The sequence below is a fragment of the Erpetoichthys calabaricus genome, chromosome 9, assembly GCF_900747795.2.
Source record: "Erpetoichthys calabaricus chromosome 9, fErpCal1.3, whole genome shotgun sequence".
Taxonomy (NCBI): Eukaryota; Metazoa; Chordata; class Cladistia; order Polypteriformes; family Polypteridae; genus Erpetoichthys; species Erpetoichthys calabaricus.
The window spans coordinates 42,194,219-42,211,218 of record NC_041402.2 but is presented as its reverse complement, the minus strand read 5'-3'; the positions used below and the strand labels follow the sequence as shown (position 1 = coordinate 42,211,218).

General features: G+C 36.2%; 1 protein-coding gene across 5 annotated transcripts in view; it reads left to right on the top strand.

Moving 5' to 3' along the window:
* Positions 1-17,000, top strand: part of nup93 (nucleoporin 93) — a 77,464-nt gene that overhangs the window by 41,956 nt on the left and 18,508 nt on the right. For all 5 annotated transcript variants that reach the window (XM_028809374.1, XM_028809373.1, XM_028809375.2 and 2 more), the window contains 6 exons: positions 7,695-7,823; positions 8,673-8,747; positions 10,284-10,376; positions 10,463-10,602; positions 13,571-13,703; positions 15,054-15,211. In XM_028809374.1, the coding sequence (XP_028665207.1) occupies positions 7,695-7,823; positions 8,673-8,747; positions 10,284-10,376; positions 10,463-10,602; positions 13,571-13,703; positions 15,054-15,211 (728 nt within the window). The remainder of the gene's footprint in view (positions 1-7,694; positions 7,824-8,672; positions 8,748-10,283; positions 10,377-10,462; positions 10,603-13,570; positions 13,704-15,053; positions 15,212-17,000) is intronic.

The following is a 17,000-nucleotide window of genomic DNA, read 5'->3' as shown; positions in this document are numbered from 1 at the left end:
CCAATTAATCCATTTGAAGAGGATTTAAAAGTTTGTTGTATCACCAATCTCACACACACCAAGACTTAATTTACATTTACATTTATTGCTTAGCTGACTTAGCTGACACTTTTATCCAAAGCAGCTTACAAAAGTATTCAACATAATCAAGTAAACATCAGTATGAGGGACTGTTTTGGATCAAGTGTTACAGAACATAGTTACAAAATTGATCATCATAAGAGAAAAAGGCTCAGAACAAAATTCAAGCAAGTTACTGTTCCTAGGTTACAAAAACTGATATGTTAGAAGGAATTTCACCAAACAAGAAAGTCTTAAAACGCTTAGAGGGAGTCAGAATTTCGAATGGAGGAGGGCAGCTTGTTCCACCGGCCAGGAGCTTAACAGGAAAAGAATAGGGAATGAGATTTGAGATTTCACCAGATGCCTTACAGTATGTCAGCTGACCAGAGTGGTTGAGTAGGAGCATGGGACCTGACAAGTGTCTCTCTGGGCAAGCTTCAAGGATTTGAACTTAGTATGTGTCGCTACAGGGAGCCAATGTTGTGATCTTAGAAGTATAAGTTAGTTATACCAAATTCCAATTATCAGTTAATTTAAAACATTGGTATTTGGGACTATTTTTGGAACCCTGGAGTAGCTGAATTGCCTGAAGGAAAAAAAAAATCAACCACCAAGGAGTCTTGCAGACACCACACAGATGCAAACTCGATATGGAATACAAACCCAAAACACTTAATTCATGAGCCTGTGCGACAGTCCTCTGCACTGCAGTGCTGCCCTCTTCAAAATATACACCTAGTAATTTTATAGACTGGGATGTGTTAAGTGTGAGCATAATATAGTTATGTTAATTGAAAATCATACATGTCTAAGTAAACAAAAAACACTGAATATTATATAGGGTGGTCCAGATCTAATTATGCAACTTTGTTGCCGATAGATGGCAGCACCTGCCCTGCATTCCAAAATGGCGGAGAGACGGTTGTCTGTCGAACAGCGGGTGCTTTCCTGCATTGCATTAAAAGTTGCATAATTAGATCTGGACCACCCTGTAGTTAATAAGTTCTACTGTATATAGCTGTTAGAATATGCCCACAAATTAAAAGGAGTTTTATTAAGAATGTTAATATCAGTTGTGTTGAAAGGAAATTTCAATTGGTTACTCTTATATGTTTTAATTAATAATCTCTGAACTGAAATTCTAAATTGTAATTACTAACTGCTTTGCACACTACTTTTTTATTAAATAGGGCTGTCACATTTGTGTTTTGGTCTCTATAATTTTGCACTACATTTAGCAATTGAGTTAATTTTAATACTTTGGTTAATGTTTAGATTTTTACCCAAGTTAGTAGTACTAGGGTGTTGCACCGTGTTAGCCATTATGGATGCAATGAGAAGTTAAGCAAAATATTACCTGAAGAAGGGGCCTAAGTTGCCTTGAAAGCTTGCTAATTGTAATCTTTTTACTTCACCAGTAAAAGGTGTAATTTTGCTTGACTTCACATTTCACCCAAATTAGTATAAATCAGTAGTAACATATACAAGTGCCCTCCACAATTATTGGCACCCCTGGTTAAGATGTGTTCTTAGGCTTCTAATAAATTATTTTTTTTTCCGAAAAAATATAGGCTTACAACGCAAAAAAGAGAAAAATCCATGTTTTAATTGAAGAACATTTATTAATTGGGGAAAAAAATCCCACATTAAGAAATACATTTTTTACATGAAATCACAAACCTTATGGAAACCCATGTCAAATGCACAGCCATTCATTTTTATTCTTTTTGTACTTTTTGTGAAGCTATTCAGCCTCCTTTAAAAATTAAGATGCAATTAATATAAAATAAAAAAATCTTATTATAAAAGGTATTATTATTAGCACTCTTCAGATCAATGAACAAAATAGTAACATAGTATCAATGTCATTCTATGAAAAATTATTGATAAGCGCATCAGAATATAGAACTTTGAGTGCCCTAGGTGTGGGATTGAGGGATTATGGCAAAAGTGTTCTGCATCTGCATACTTGGAATGGGCCACATGCATTCAGTTTTTGAGACTTTAGCGAGGTGGGTTCATCAGTCTTTGGAAGAGATTGGTCAGTGGCTGCATCAGCATTTACTCTGGAAGCCTAGAGACTGGATATGCATATGCAGATTTAACTTTCTGTTTCATGTTGTCAGGCCATTGTTGCAGGTGGATATATAGTGTAAGCTGACAAGTAGCTGTTTCCCTGGGTCAGATTCTCTTGACAGAAAGCACAACGTAGGCTCTTTGGGGCGTATGTTGGAGCCAATGTTTGATGCGTTCACGAAGATGTGCTCAGCAACCAACTGCATGTGAGCAAGGCAGACTTCACCCCAAGTCCGCTAATGGGGTAAAAAATGCATAAAAATACACAATAGACTTGGTGGCTAGTGTCTTTATATATATATATTTATTTATATATATAAATTTGTTTTCTTTTCAGTGATGCCTTTTGCTTATTGCTCGTCAACATTTGAAAAACATCGATTGGAATTTAACTCATTGTCACCCTCCTATAGAAATGGCAGACACGAAAAAACGATAACCGTTCATATTAGAAAAAAAAACTTTAATTTTTTGCAGCTCTCGATTGCAGCAAAAAGAAAAAAGACGTTGCCAGTGAATTCGTAATTTCGCCATCAACACTGTCAACTTTCTTGAAAGACAAAAAAAAGAAGAAAAATCTCGGGTTGCAAATGTATGTGTACTGCTGCATTTGAAGACATTGAAAAAGCTGTTTTTATGTGGTTCAGTGATGCTCGTTCAAGAAACATTTCTATTAATGTGGCACTCATTCAAGAAAATGTGAGGTTTGTAAACTCTCTGGGGACCACCCACAACTAGACAGCAAGCCGAAGAGCATCCCGAAGTGCAATCTCCGCGTCTGTACGGGGAAATAGCAGGCTCACAGATATGCTGCGTCTCTCCGCCAAAGTAAACACAAAAGATCTCGATGGGTGATGCAAGGTTAGGAACATGTACATTGTAAATGCAGATAACAGGATTACTTGATCACTGACCTGTACAACCCTGCCTGACTGCTGTGTCTGTGTATAGCAGAGTGGCAGATCACGCTACAATAAATAACTGTGCCGTTCCTGTTTAAAGCTGGTTTTGCTGAAGTACTGAGACTCAGCCTCGTGTTTTGGGGTGCAAGACGTGGACTTATAGCGCGACCCCGATCTTTTATAATTTGCTTCTGTGGCGCTTCACTGCAGCGCTGTGAGCCTCCTATGGCCCTGTCCCAGCAACGGACAAACAATCTTCCTCAGATGCTGCAATCGCGCTTCAGGACGTACTTCAGCATGTCGTTCCCGTTGGGTGGGGAGTGGGGGGGTCTCAAAAGAGATCAGAAACCTCACAATATGAAGAAAAAAAAGGTTGATTCAGCTTCTGATTGATAACTGTGCTGCCCACAACATGCTTCCACATTTAGATAATGTTCGTGTTGAATTCCTCTTACCCAATTGCACGGCAGCGCTTCAGCCATTGGGTTTGGGCATCATTCGCACCCTGAAAGTGTATCCTCACAAGGAAATGCTGAGAAAAATTCTCTTCAGCATAACTTGTAGGCAGGAGGAGATTAAAAGTAACGCGAAAGAAGCTATTGAAATGATTGCAAACGCCTGGACACAAGTTAAAGAAAGCGCTGTAGCAAAAAATACAGAATCTCATTACAACAAAATTTTTGTTACAATGAAATATTTTTTAGGTCCCTGAGAGTTGGTTGTAACGGAATTTTATCTGTATATGCATGTGTGTATATGTATATATGTATATGTATACAGTATGTATGTGTATATGTATGTATATGTGTATATATATATATATATATATATATATATATATATATATATATATATATATATGTATATATGTATATGTGTGTGTATGTATGTATATATATGTATGTATGTGTGTATATGTGTGTGTGTGTGTGTGTGTGTGTGTATATATATATATATATATATATATATATATATATATAATATGGAAGAGAAGGTCTGTGATACGGTTTGTATATTTGCAGTTGGAGATCCACAAAGGGAGAAAAAACGAATCACGTATCATAAAATAGTTTTATTCCTGAGCTTTCAACCCCTGTCAGGGGTCTTCATCAGAGGATAATGCTTAGACTTACAAGAATCAAAGGCAATATATAGTAACACATTCAGTATGGGGGAGGTGACTAAGTCAGTATGATCGGGGGGGGGGGGGGGGTTGTATAGTTTAATTAATGTGTATATGTGTTTAATGCTAAAAACAAGAAATCGACAGCCGAAACACGAAACGCAGTTTATAGTATTCCATGCAATTCTTGCTCAGCTGTATACATAGGACAAACGTCAAAAAAAATCTCAACACGTGTACAGGAACATCGCAACGCCGTCAGAAGAAAGGACGCACTATCTTTGATATATGCACATACCAGATCGACAGGACACACATTCAACTGGGACAACGTAAAAGTAAAATTTAAGGCCAGTACAAAAAGCGCCAGAGAGTTGGCCGAGTCTTGGCTATCAGATGAAAATGCCATCAACAAACACTTGGACATAAACCCAGCATATGCCAACTTAAGAAGGACATATACACATTAATTAAACTATACATCCCCCCCCACCCATCCTGATCATACTGACTTAGTCAACCTCCACCCACCCCCCCCATACTGAATGTGTTACTATATATTGCCTTTGATTCTTGTAAGTCTAAGCATTATCCTCTGATGAAGACCCCTGATAGGGGTTGAAAGCTCAGGAATAAAACTATTTTATGATACGTGATTCGTTTTTTCTCCCTTTGTGGATCTCCAACTGCAAATATATATATATATATATATATATATATATATATATATATATATATATATATTTATTTATTATTTATGTATATATATTATTTATGTGTATGTATGGGGGCCACGGAGCTGGGACACTCAACCCTGTGGGAGGATGTGGCTACCGCCAGGGGATGCCTGGACAGCTCCAGAACGGTGGTCGACAGCACTTCCGCCACAACAGGAAGTGCTGCCGGATGTTAATCAAGAAGCACCTGGAGCACTTCCGGGTGTTGTATAAAGGAGGCCACCGCACTCCACTCGAAGCTAAAGTCTGGAAGGAGAAGACAGGAGCCTGAGTCAGGAGGACGAGGTGACCCAAAGAGGAAAGAGAAAGGAAAAGAGAGAGTGAAAACGGACTGAGAGCATTATTGTGGCTACTTGTGCACTGTGTTGTTGTGCTGAAAATAAAGCGTGTGTATATTTGGGACATTTGGTGTCTGTCTGTCTGTGGCCGGGCTGGTTTATCACAATATATATATTTATCTATCTTGTCATGCTTGGGTCACAGGTTTGCACAGAAACACAGGAGGTTGTAGAAAACAGGAACTTTATTCAAACACTGCAAACAAACAGTTGTCTCTTTTTCAAAAGTTTAAACGTACTCCATGACAAGTCAGAGATGACAGTTCTGCTGGGGGGGGGGGTATGGGGGGTTGGTTAGGTTGAAAGAGAGAGAGAGAGAGACAGGCAAACAATCAATTCCAAATCTGACAGGTGCCCATACAGGCTTTTAAGTAAGCGGAGTACCACGCAAGAGGCTTATCACGCGACAAAGCTGCCAGTAAGGTAAGGAGCAATGTGAAGGTAGTCTGTCAACGTTTTGTCTGTATTCTCTGAGGGTGCGATCAGCCCCCAGCTCACAATATATACACACACTAGGGGGTTTTGCCCCCTGCTTGCTTCACTTGCCAACCCCCCTGGCCTGCGCTACGCACCAGCCACTGTGCGTCCCTGCCATTCGCGTATGTGGATTTCACTTTCACCAAACGACAAATATTTTAATTCTTGTGGATACGCCTCTTCATTGGGAAGAAACACTACTTTTTCCTGATGACAACATGAATTAGACAATCTACAAGTCTCCGACTTAAAGTTTAAATCCAAACAATATATTCAATCTCTTTTCGCTGTTCCTGATATTTCACTGAGTAATAATTTCCGTTTGTTTGCACCAATGCGATCTTTACTATCATTTTTTGAGACTTTAGATTTTTTGTACTTTAATTATCTTTAACCTGCTCTGCATGTGTATTGAGCCAAAGTTTTTGAATTCTTTACGACATTCTACTTTGTCATCTACTCTTTGTCTTTTATTTCCGGGTTAAATCTCTTGGCACAAAGTCTTGTCTCGTGGGACATGAAAGTATCTCTCTGAAAAAGAGAAGTCATTTGAAGGGACATGTAAACAGAGTAAGGTCAGCAAGGACCATGAAATGGCTTTTCAGTCACTTTGCTTAAATTATTGAGAAAATTGAATAAACAAAAATGGAGAGGATTAGAATGAACTCATTTTTTCTGACTTTCTTACTGCACATGCAGTATCTGGGCATTAAAAGTTTATTTTTTTAAGTTTTTTTTTATTTTATTTTAAATCTTGGTATACCTTTTTGGAACCTGAGAAATGTATAAAGCTTTTTATACTTTAATTATTTGCAGTCCTTCTCTAGTATGCACTAGCGATCACACCCTGATGAGTGAGGCATTGATACACTTCTTACGTTCCCAGACTAGAAAAGCTCTAGCTTTGACAACTTTTCAATGAAAATTACAAAAAGTATGCCCGTATTTTTTCATACTGGAAAAAAAAATATCTTCAAAAGAGTGTGTTTAAATGTTTTTTCAGTACGTGGGAAGTGTTTATTTGTATAATTCTAAAGTAAACATGTGTAGCCTGTGCTTTAAATACAGAACTGTTTTAGGTGGAACTCTCTATTTGCATTACTCTGTTGCATTTGTTGCTGTCATTTGTCTAATTGAGTTTTTTTCTGGTATAATGTTTATTTCCAAATAACAAAAAGAAATCAATAATAGAGGAGACAAAACACCCCTTTGATGGAATGTCATACCTGAATTAAACAGACTCAAATTAATACCAACCCTGCGTCACAGCTCTTGCTATGTACCAAGACAGCAGCTTTTCAGTTCAATACCGGGTATGATACCATGGGGTACACAGTCATAACTTTTTCCAAGTCTGCGAAGTATATTCAGATATGATTGGCCATGTCTCCTCCCAGGATTGTACCATGGATGTAGTGGAGAGGTTTGAGTGCTGCAACGGTCTTTGAAACTATGCTGCAGGGAACCATGTGCACATGTTAGGGTTGCCCATGGCAAACTGGCCTAAGGAGAGGGGTCAGATAAGCAATGCACAAAAAAGAATGTCATGATGGTTTTTATAAAGCTTTGTCAAAAAAGGGATACCAGGATAAACTCTCCTGTAGCCAGGTCTAGTGGCCAGATGTCCTACAAAGCCTAGTCAGACTTACTTCGAAGAAGCCACCATGTTGGTTCCCTATTGTGAAAAGTGCAGTATGTGTAAAGGGCAAAATCATTTGGGTAATGATGATGCAAAGGAATGGATCTGGACATGCTAGACTGCCCATTGGTGTTTGAACTCCCTACCTTGTAGTCAGAATTACTATAGTATAATAATAAAGATCAGACAGTCAAAGTTACATATTATATTGTATGTTGATTTTCATCCTTGTCTTACAACAGTCCTATTATATATGTACAGTTTTCAATTTGTCAATTCTAAATGCTTAAAATAATAAAAAAATACATGGTTTTAACTGTTTATTCCTACTACTTCCAGACTTTTATGATGGCTGAGGAATTTCATCGTGAATCAATGCTGATGGAGTGGGAGTTGGTTAAACAAAGGGTGTTGCATACTCTTCTAGCCCCAGGGGAAGATGCTCTGGACATCACACAAGAATCAGAGGTGACATATAGAAATTTAGTTTTTCTTTCAACTCCATGGTAAAAAACAAAAAAAAAATAGTATTCTATCAGAACTAGAATCTGCTTTAGATATTTTACATTATTCTCTCAAAGACAGGAAATAAGCAAGTCATTGGTGAGCAATAACATTAACCCATATGTAAACTGTGCTTTGATTTGTTGTTTATGTTTCAAAATGTAAACCTGGCTAGTTTTTGAATTACTGAAATAATGTGAAGTTTTTGTTTGAAAATTGTATGAGATAATCCAGGAAAAACATGCTGACACTCAATTTAAAATGAACGTTGTAACCATGAGAAGGAATCTTCTATGTTACAAAAGCAAAAAAGGCAAAGGCACTTAATTCATTTCAGGATTACATTGGTACCACCAAGTGCAAGGCAGGAGAACAGTCCTTAACAGAGTTCCACTCCACCACAAGGCCCATTCACGTACGTACTTAGATTCTCACAGGACCAGATTGCGGATGGAAGTCATTTTGAACAGGCAGTATCCTTAAAACCTGATGTACATGATGCTCCTTCTGCTTTTTTTTTTTTGGACCAGCACACTTTTTGCTCCAGGTGGTCTTCTTTCTGTTTGGGATCTGTATGCAAGCCTTTTCTCTTAGAGGCTGTTACTTGCCTCCAGGAAACAAATATTTTCAGCATGTTTTTCCTCTTGTGATGACTTGGTTCACTGCTTCAGTTTTGTTAAGCACTGTAAAGTTTAACAAAATTACAAATACTGTAGTCCTGAGATGGTTTATAGATATTGGATTTTCTTTGTATGTTATTTATACTAATCTGTTGTCTATATTTGTTTATTTTTTTTTTCTTCCCCATTTAAGCCTAGTTTTATCAGCGATATAGGCCCACCAGGACGCAGCGCTTTGGATAATGTGGAAGTAGCCTATGGAAAACAGGTATTGTTTATGCTGCTGTGGTTTGCCTATATACTGATATCTACAGAAGAGTCTGTCTATACAGTAAATGTAGATAAATGTTTTTGACAGAATATGAAAGATTGTTCTTTTAGTAGTACTGCCTCATGCCTCTACTTATTTTTCATTCTCTGTGATACTGATTTGCTCAGTTAGAATAATGTTATGATATATGAATTGTGAGTATTTCCTTGCCTGCATTGATTCATTTGTTACTAGTCAATAACCTTTAAAGGTCACCTGACTAGTAAATAGATCTGAGTATGTAGAAGCTCTTGTATTTTAATAGTGAGATGCCTGTATTATATCAAAGGAATACATTTATATGTACATCTGCCAAGTGCTCCCCATCCAGTTTCCAAGGCTCAAGTCCTGTATCTAGTTGTTCTCTTTAAGCATTTGGTATTGTCTACTCATTTCGGTGCTTTCCTCAAGGTACTCGTCTTTCCTCCCATATACTCATAGACACATTTGTTAAAGTAAAGTATATCCCCTTAAAAGATGTAACCAAAAAAGTTAAAAACCTGAAGTACTCATGTATACATTAAAGTGAAAGCTGCAAGTATTTTTCATAAATATTAATTTGCATAGTGTCATGTTAATTAAATGAGAGCACAGTTGTGAACATGTGATATAAAATAAGCCCTTGTGTGTGAATTTTCAGTTTAAAGATGAAAGTTAACTTAATGCAAATGTCATTGCAACTTTATAGAAACTCGGTTTGACCTATGCAGTTGTTTTTCATAATTTAACAAAGAATTAATTTAAGGTTTATGGTAATGTGTTTTACATTGTTCCTTTAGATATAGACTTATAGAATTTAATTCAATTAATCAGTTTCCAAGCCTAATGATTTGTGTTTCCTCATCCTTATGAACTACTGTACATGTCTCATCTGCAGCCTTGTATCTGTTGTTAAATGCCTAATTTAGAAGATAAAATTCTACGATTTATTAATGTGTTTGAATTTTATCTTGAATAATTCTGTGACTGACAAACCACTGAAAGTTTAATTGACTTTCCACGTTACCTTATATAATAAGTCTTCCACTGAGACTTAGAAGAATGAATATTTTGAGGTATGGCTTTAAATTTTGAAAAACAATATATATCGGTGTGTGCACTCCATCTTCTCTATGTGACTACAATTATGGAGACACCTCAGATTCAGACTAAGCACCATACTCAATGTCCAAACATCAACACTTAAAATGAAGACCATTGCAGTCTGTTGTTTATTTGATGTTATTTGCAACTCAGTAGAACAAAATAACAAAAATAAAAAACGGTCATTTGCAGGTATTCATGATGATTTAAAAAAGAAAGTGTAATGCATATCATTCAATTGTCTTTTATTATTTTATTAGTTATACATTTATTTTATTTTTAAATAATTTCACTAATAGTCTTCTCTGTGTAAAACATTTAAAGCCATTTTGTGTATGGTTTTATAAATCCATGAAAACAATAGTGCTTGATCAGTAATCTGCATATATATGTCCTTTTTTTGTTTTTCAGATTTATGTATATAATGAAAAAATTTTAAATGACCGTCTTCCACCCAATTTAGTTGAATTATGTGCCTCGGTAGCAGAACGTTTAGATGATAAGGTATTTTGAATTTAAGAGAGCTTTCTTTTTTTATCTATCTTTAGTCACAGACATTTGCTAATAATGCTTTCTTGTCATGTTGCTAGAACATCACTGATCTGTGGGCTATGGTGAAACAAATGACTGAACTGCCTTTGGTATCAGCAACAGATACTCTTGACCGACGTACTCGTATAGACATGCAAATATTTTTTGTGAAGAAAGCGTTGCAGTTTCTGGAGCAAAGGTAAGGACTGGATAGATAGACGGATACATAGACAGATAAATAGATACTATACTTTACTTTGAGACCTAGGGGAAATTAAAGAAAGTATTCTTCTTTATTAAATTACTAAATTTCATTGTGCACTTTCATAGTGAGCATTACCTTAAAAAGAATCGTAAATACATAGAAATAAGTCTGCTGTTGCCTTCTAAGCATAGTCACATCTGAGATATATAAGCAATCATCAAGCATCTCCCTGCTGAAAGGAAGACCTCAGACCAAATTATAGCAAAAAGTATAACAAACTTTCAATATAAACTATTGGGAAAAATTATTTTAATTTTATAGCACAGTCACCAAATACAAAGATGGCTTGAACATGGAACACTACATTGTGATAAAAATGTATATTCATAAATGTATTTTCAACCTTAGATCATTGACTATTAATTATCATAGCAGCCTAATCTTATGTTAAATGATCTCTCTTATAAAAAAAAATCTTTGGGAGGGAGACTAGGGAGACGAGACGTGATCTTCTCGGAAGACAATTTGAAGTCCTGCGAGAGACATTTTAACTTGCTCCCAGCTCTTAAAACAACGACAAGTGACAAGCAAAATACACAGCTTGCCAGCAGCAGGAACTCAGTAGATCCAACCGCTTTTCCTTGCGTGTGTTCAGCCACCCCCATTCACAACGAAGTGGCAAAAGGACAGCTGCTGTACAAGCTTTAAAATGATTGACGGGCAGAGCAACAGCAGCAGAAAGACAGCAGATGATCCGACGGCATCTCCTTAGCATGTGTTCAACCGCTCCGCCCTTGACAACGCGAGCAGTGTTATGCGTCCTGCGAGAAAGAGATTTAACCACGCCGGGGCTGGAAATAAAGGACAAGTATTGTTTTTTACAACGTCACGTGAGACATCATTTAAAACAAGTCCACGGGCATCTAACCTAGCAGTTGTTGGATTGCTGTTGGCAGATATGCTTCATGTGCTCCCAGCTCTTAAAACAATGACAAGCGACAAGAAAAACACGCAGCTTGCCAGCAGCAGAAAGCCAGCAGATAATCTGACCGCTTCTCCTTAGCGTGCGTTCAGCCGCACACCATTCACAACGCAAGCAGTGTTATACATCCTGTGAGAAAGAGATGTAACCACGCCTGGGGCTGGAAATAAAGGACAAGTATTATTTTTACAAAAGTTTTAAAGTAAAAGTGAAAATTATGCATATATAACAATTCCCATGAAACTAACAATTTCTTTAAATTGTATATCCAGTAAACCAAACCCGGGGGTGGGCGAGCAAAGCAAGCAGGGGGCGGAGCCCCCTAATTTTTAAAATTATGTAGATTATTCCTGGCAGTGTAGTGGCATATGGCTGTCTCATATTTTGAGTTTGACTATAACTAGTGATGTCAATATGTGTTCAAGTTAGTTCTATGGAATTATTTTTTTAAAATAAATAAGTAAAGGTTTTTAAATTTGTTCAAATGAAGCCCCAGTCACATGCCTTCAGTTGTGGTAAAATTAAATTGAATTTGAAGGTTTAAAAGAGAAAGAAATTCAAATGGAAAAACATTATTTAATATCAATGTCTGAGCCATGGATCAGTTGTATGCTATATTTAAAGGCGCATAAATATGATTTATCTATGCAGTCCTTAATATAAACCTGGGAACTCGACTTTCACTTGTCAACACAAAAATAGAGACAGCAAAATCAGTAACATCATCAATCTACCAAAACAAAATGAAAAGTTGGAGGTTCAAATACATTTTAACACAGACCAAATTTTAAATAATTTTTTACATAATATATGGGCAGTCCTCCTTTTATTATCGTAATATCTTTAAATATTTTCTTCTGGTGAATAGTTTAACATATTCCTGCTTATCAATGCTAATACAGTAGTAATAATTATCTGTTACTTTTGAAAATTTGTCATATAAGCTGAATTTGTTCAGTTACCACATTGACATGCTTTGCTATTTCATAATGCTTGAAATTTTGTTTTAGATATGATACATCTGTTCATATGTTATCAAGCCTGCTTAGCCTTTTTTAGGGTAGCAGTGAGTGTAACCTATCCTGGTGGTATCTAGAGCTAGGCAGGAGCCGACCTTGGATGAAAGCCAGTCTATTGCAGTGCACATTCACTCTCACTCAAGTTAACATTCCTACATAGTCTAACGTGAACATCCACACTTCACACAATAATATAAGAATGTGTGTCCCTCTATTAAATAGAGCTATTAGACAGTAAAGAAAAGTCTGCAAAACTGCTTGCTGCTACTGGCCTACAGTGCAAGTTAGTTAACCTATCAGTTTAGCAAAGAAAAAAATCTAAACTTTGTTCAGTGATTTGTACATTGAGTTGTTTCAAAAGGTAGGGTAACTAAATAAGTATCAATTTGAATGTAAGCAATACAAAGGTAATAGATGCAAGATACTTCTTAGTTTATCTGTACTTCTTAGTTTGTTATTATATTAAATAAAATTGTGTTCAAACTTTGTTTTTGGCTTCTATTACATTTTAACCCGATATCTAATTTCCTTTATATTGCTTGTTTTTAAGTCTACACTCAAGGTTAAATATCATACAAACAATATTGTCTTATCATTAATTAATGCAAATGATCTTCCATAAAAAGCAATTAACTGTCGGAAAGTAACTTAAAAAAGAAAGAGCTACAGTGCTGAGTCTGCGTCATCTAAATAAAATGTTTCTTTACACACTCCACCAAAACAAAGAGAACCTGGCCAAAGGTAACTGCTTGACAGGTACTGTGAGATTGATTGGAATGTGAACACTTTGGTACAGTTAATCGTGTTTTCCAAAATGATTGTTGTACTTTTCTCATTTTGCAGAAGTTTTAAGTACATTTCCTCTGAGTGCCCATAGCTGTAATTCATGGAATTTGAGCAGTGTGTTTCAAAACTTACTTTCACAAGGTTATAAGCTGAATTTCTTTTTTGTGTATTTCAGTTATAAAAACTACACTACAGTGATGGTATTTGGAAATCTCCATCAGGCTCAGCTGGGAGGAATCCCAGGGACACTGCAACTTGTTCATGGTTTTCTCAACATCAAACTTCCAGGGTCACTTCCAGGCCTTCAGGTACTTGAGCATACTTAAGTATGTTATTTCCAAATGGTAGGCTTTAACCTTACCCAAAATGAATGCCTCATACTGATAATAAATTGGGCTATGACAAATTAGTGAGTGGTAGGAGTTTGTGAATAGGTAGTACTTTATTAGCCCAAAGAGGGAAACTTAGCTGTTAAGAAGAGCCAGTGTTCAGGTTTGTGATAAAGGCAGCAGATCATTAGTAGTTCTGAAATCCATTTATACAATTTCTGGTGGCTATTTTCATTGACACAGCATACTCAAGATCAAATCTTATCCAGAATAAAATAGATATGGTAATTAATCAGTAAGTTAAAAAACACAAAAGTTTAACAGACAGAGAACACAAAGCTTTCTTAAAAGGCTGCTGTCTATACAGTGCCCAGAAGTAATAGGATTATTACATATAACATACAGTATGTAAATTACAGGGTTCTCTATGGGAGGTATTTTATGAAAGAAAAAAAAAACGAAAATTATAAAATGAAGATTCAATCCCTCTTTTGCAATTTCATTTTCAAAGTGTATGCGCGATTTCATTTTCAAAGTGTACGTGCTAGAATGCTATGAAAATGAAAATACAATAACCCCATTTGTTGAGAAGCTGAAAATGAAAATACAAAGTGGAAATGTGTTTTAACTTTTATTTTTACGGCTTTATTGCTGTTCAGTCTGAAAATAAAATAGTAAATTGAGTTATTTCATTTTCATTTTTGCAGCATTCTTGCACATAGACTTTGAAGATTTAATCTCAAATGGGGTTATTTTATTTTATTGTTTAATTTTTGCAGCATTCTTGCTCGCAGAGTTTGAAAATGAAATTGCAAAAGAGAGATTGCATTTTCATTTCATAATTTTTTTTTTTTTTTGCAGAAAATGCCTCCAATAGGTTCTCAAGTGCACAGTGAAGTGCAAGATTTAATTATGCAGATGTTTTCTGTCATGTGTTTTGTTGATTATTTAAAATAATTAGGTTTAGAGCATTAAGCAGGTTAGTAGTTCCATAATAGGTTTCAGCAGAAAAATAAGAGATAGGAACAACTGACTGAAGTTAAAATTTTGGAAAAAAAATTCAACAGTTGAAATGGAACTGTACTGGAATGTAATGGAAATGCTTTGATTAAGGGGACTGTCTCTTACAGACATATTTTTTTTGCAGATAGTAACTCCTTTCACACATTATCTTAGGAATTCCACTTTTCATTTTTAAAGCTTGTGGCACTGACTTCAGTGGTGTGTAGTGTGCCTTTTATTCATTATTACTGAATTCTATTGCTATGCACATCCTCGAGAATTTGAATAGTATTGATTTTTTAAGTGATTATTACTTAATCTTTGTAGGATGGAGAAGTTGATGGACATCCTGTCTGGGCCCTTATTTACTACTGTATGCGCTGTGGTGACCTGGTGGCAGCTATGCAAGTAGTCAACAAAGCCCATCATCAACTTGGCGAATTCAAGAACTGGTTTCAAGAGTATATTAACAGTAATGATAAAAGGTATAAAAGGCAAAATGCTTTTTAATTTATCAGGAAATGTTATATATATTTAGAGTGATTTATTTTGAGGTACAAAAGGTATTTTAATAGGTAATAAGCTATTATATTGTTCCAAAGTGGCCTGTGAGGTTAACTACACAAAGCAGTGAGCAGAAGGAAAGAAATGTTGCTTTAATAAATGGTATCAGAATGCTGAGAGGTAAATGTGAAAATTCAAAACCCATTAATAATAGTATTCAAATTGGCAGCCTATTGCAGAAGATACTATTAATAATTAGAGGGCTTCTGGATTTCCATCCTCGTCACTCACTAGTACCTCCGGGCTATGAGGGAAGCAGGACTCTTCAGGTCCTCCTGCAGTGTCTCCCGGCGGCACCCGTGGTAACCAGCAGGACTGTGAAGCAGTACTTCAAATCCCATAATGTCCTGCGGGAATCTGGGGCACCGCTTCACTGCAGGGAAGCCCCCATTTAGTGTCGTGGGGGAGGCATCCTTCCCTTCTCGGGGCATCCCAGCCAGGTTGAGCTGCCGGCCATCCCTTGCAACATGAAGGTTCAGAAGATGCCCATCAGCAAGTAATAGCTGTGCACTTTAAACTCCTTGCTCACAATAGCCATGCACTGAGTTTGACATTATAGGAAAAGTAGACAAACGTCATTTGACTGGAAATGTCAGTTGACAATACCAGAAAATGTTGTGAAGAACAGTCTATCAGGAAAACGTGATACTACGGTTGGACTGCATACATGTTTTAACTATTACTGAAAAACACAAACCTAGGCTTCCTGAGCAGTGAGTGAAAAAAAGACATTTAAACCTTTCTCTGTCTCAACAAGAAGAGTTTATGAAATGATGCTTGAGTAAAAGTCGAACTTTTGCTGAGGTAAGAAGTATTTCAGTAAAAAAAATACTTGGGTAAAAGTAAAAACGTATCTGCTTTCAAAAGTACTTGAGTACTAATAGTAAAAGTACATTTTACAATAATGAGAAGGTGAGTGAAATTCAACACAGATTGGGTTTATTATACTTCACTGAATTACAGGTGCATTTTAAAAGCTTGCTTATTACATTAAATAGTAATACAACAATTTCAAAATTGTTATTTATCTTATAACAAAATTTCTCTTTAGAAAGCTATGGTTTCCTTTGCTCAGTTTGGTCCCCAATTTTATCTTTAAATTTCTCGCTTGAGCAGTCATGTTAACTATAGAATTAACCAATATTACACTTGAGGCATAACCAAATGTATACCAGTTGTTGTCTCATAAAATATATTCATATTTTAGTGCAGTCATATAGACAATTGAAATTCTACAAAATAACATTTTCCCAGACATATAAACATTAAACCAACTTGCACAAATATTACTCTACCATAATTCAACTTGAGTACACCCTAATAAAATGGCAATTACTAATCTGAGAATCAGTGTTCTACTGAAGAACACTCTGCACAAGGGCCATCCATCCATTATCCAACCTGCTATATCCTAACTACAGGGTCACGGGGGTCTGCTGGAGCCAATCCCAGCCAACACAGGGCGCAAGGCAGGAAACAAACCCCGGGCAGGGCGCCAGCCCACCGCAGGCACAAGGGCCAATTCTGTTAAATTTAAATGCATTCTTCTAAATTACAAAAAAAAAATAATAATAAAAAAGGACAGAGCACAGAAAATAAGTCATGCACTTTGTAATTCAGTGTAAAACAGAATAACAGATGTGCAGTAATTATCCAGTTACTTGCCAAGATAAAATATATCGCTATTCAAAGTTAACACATGCACACAAA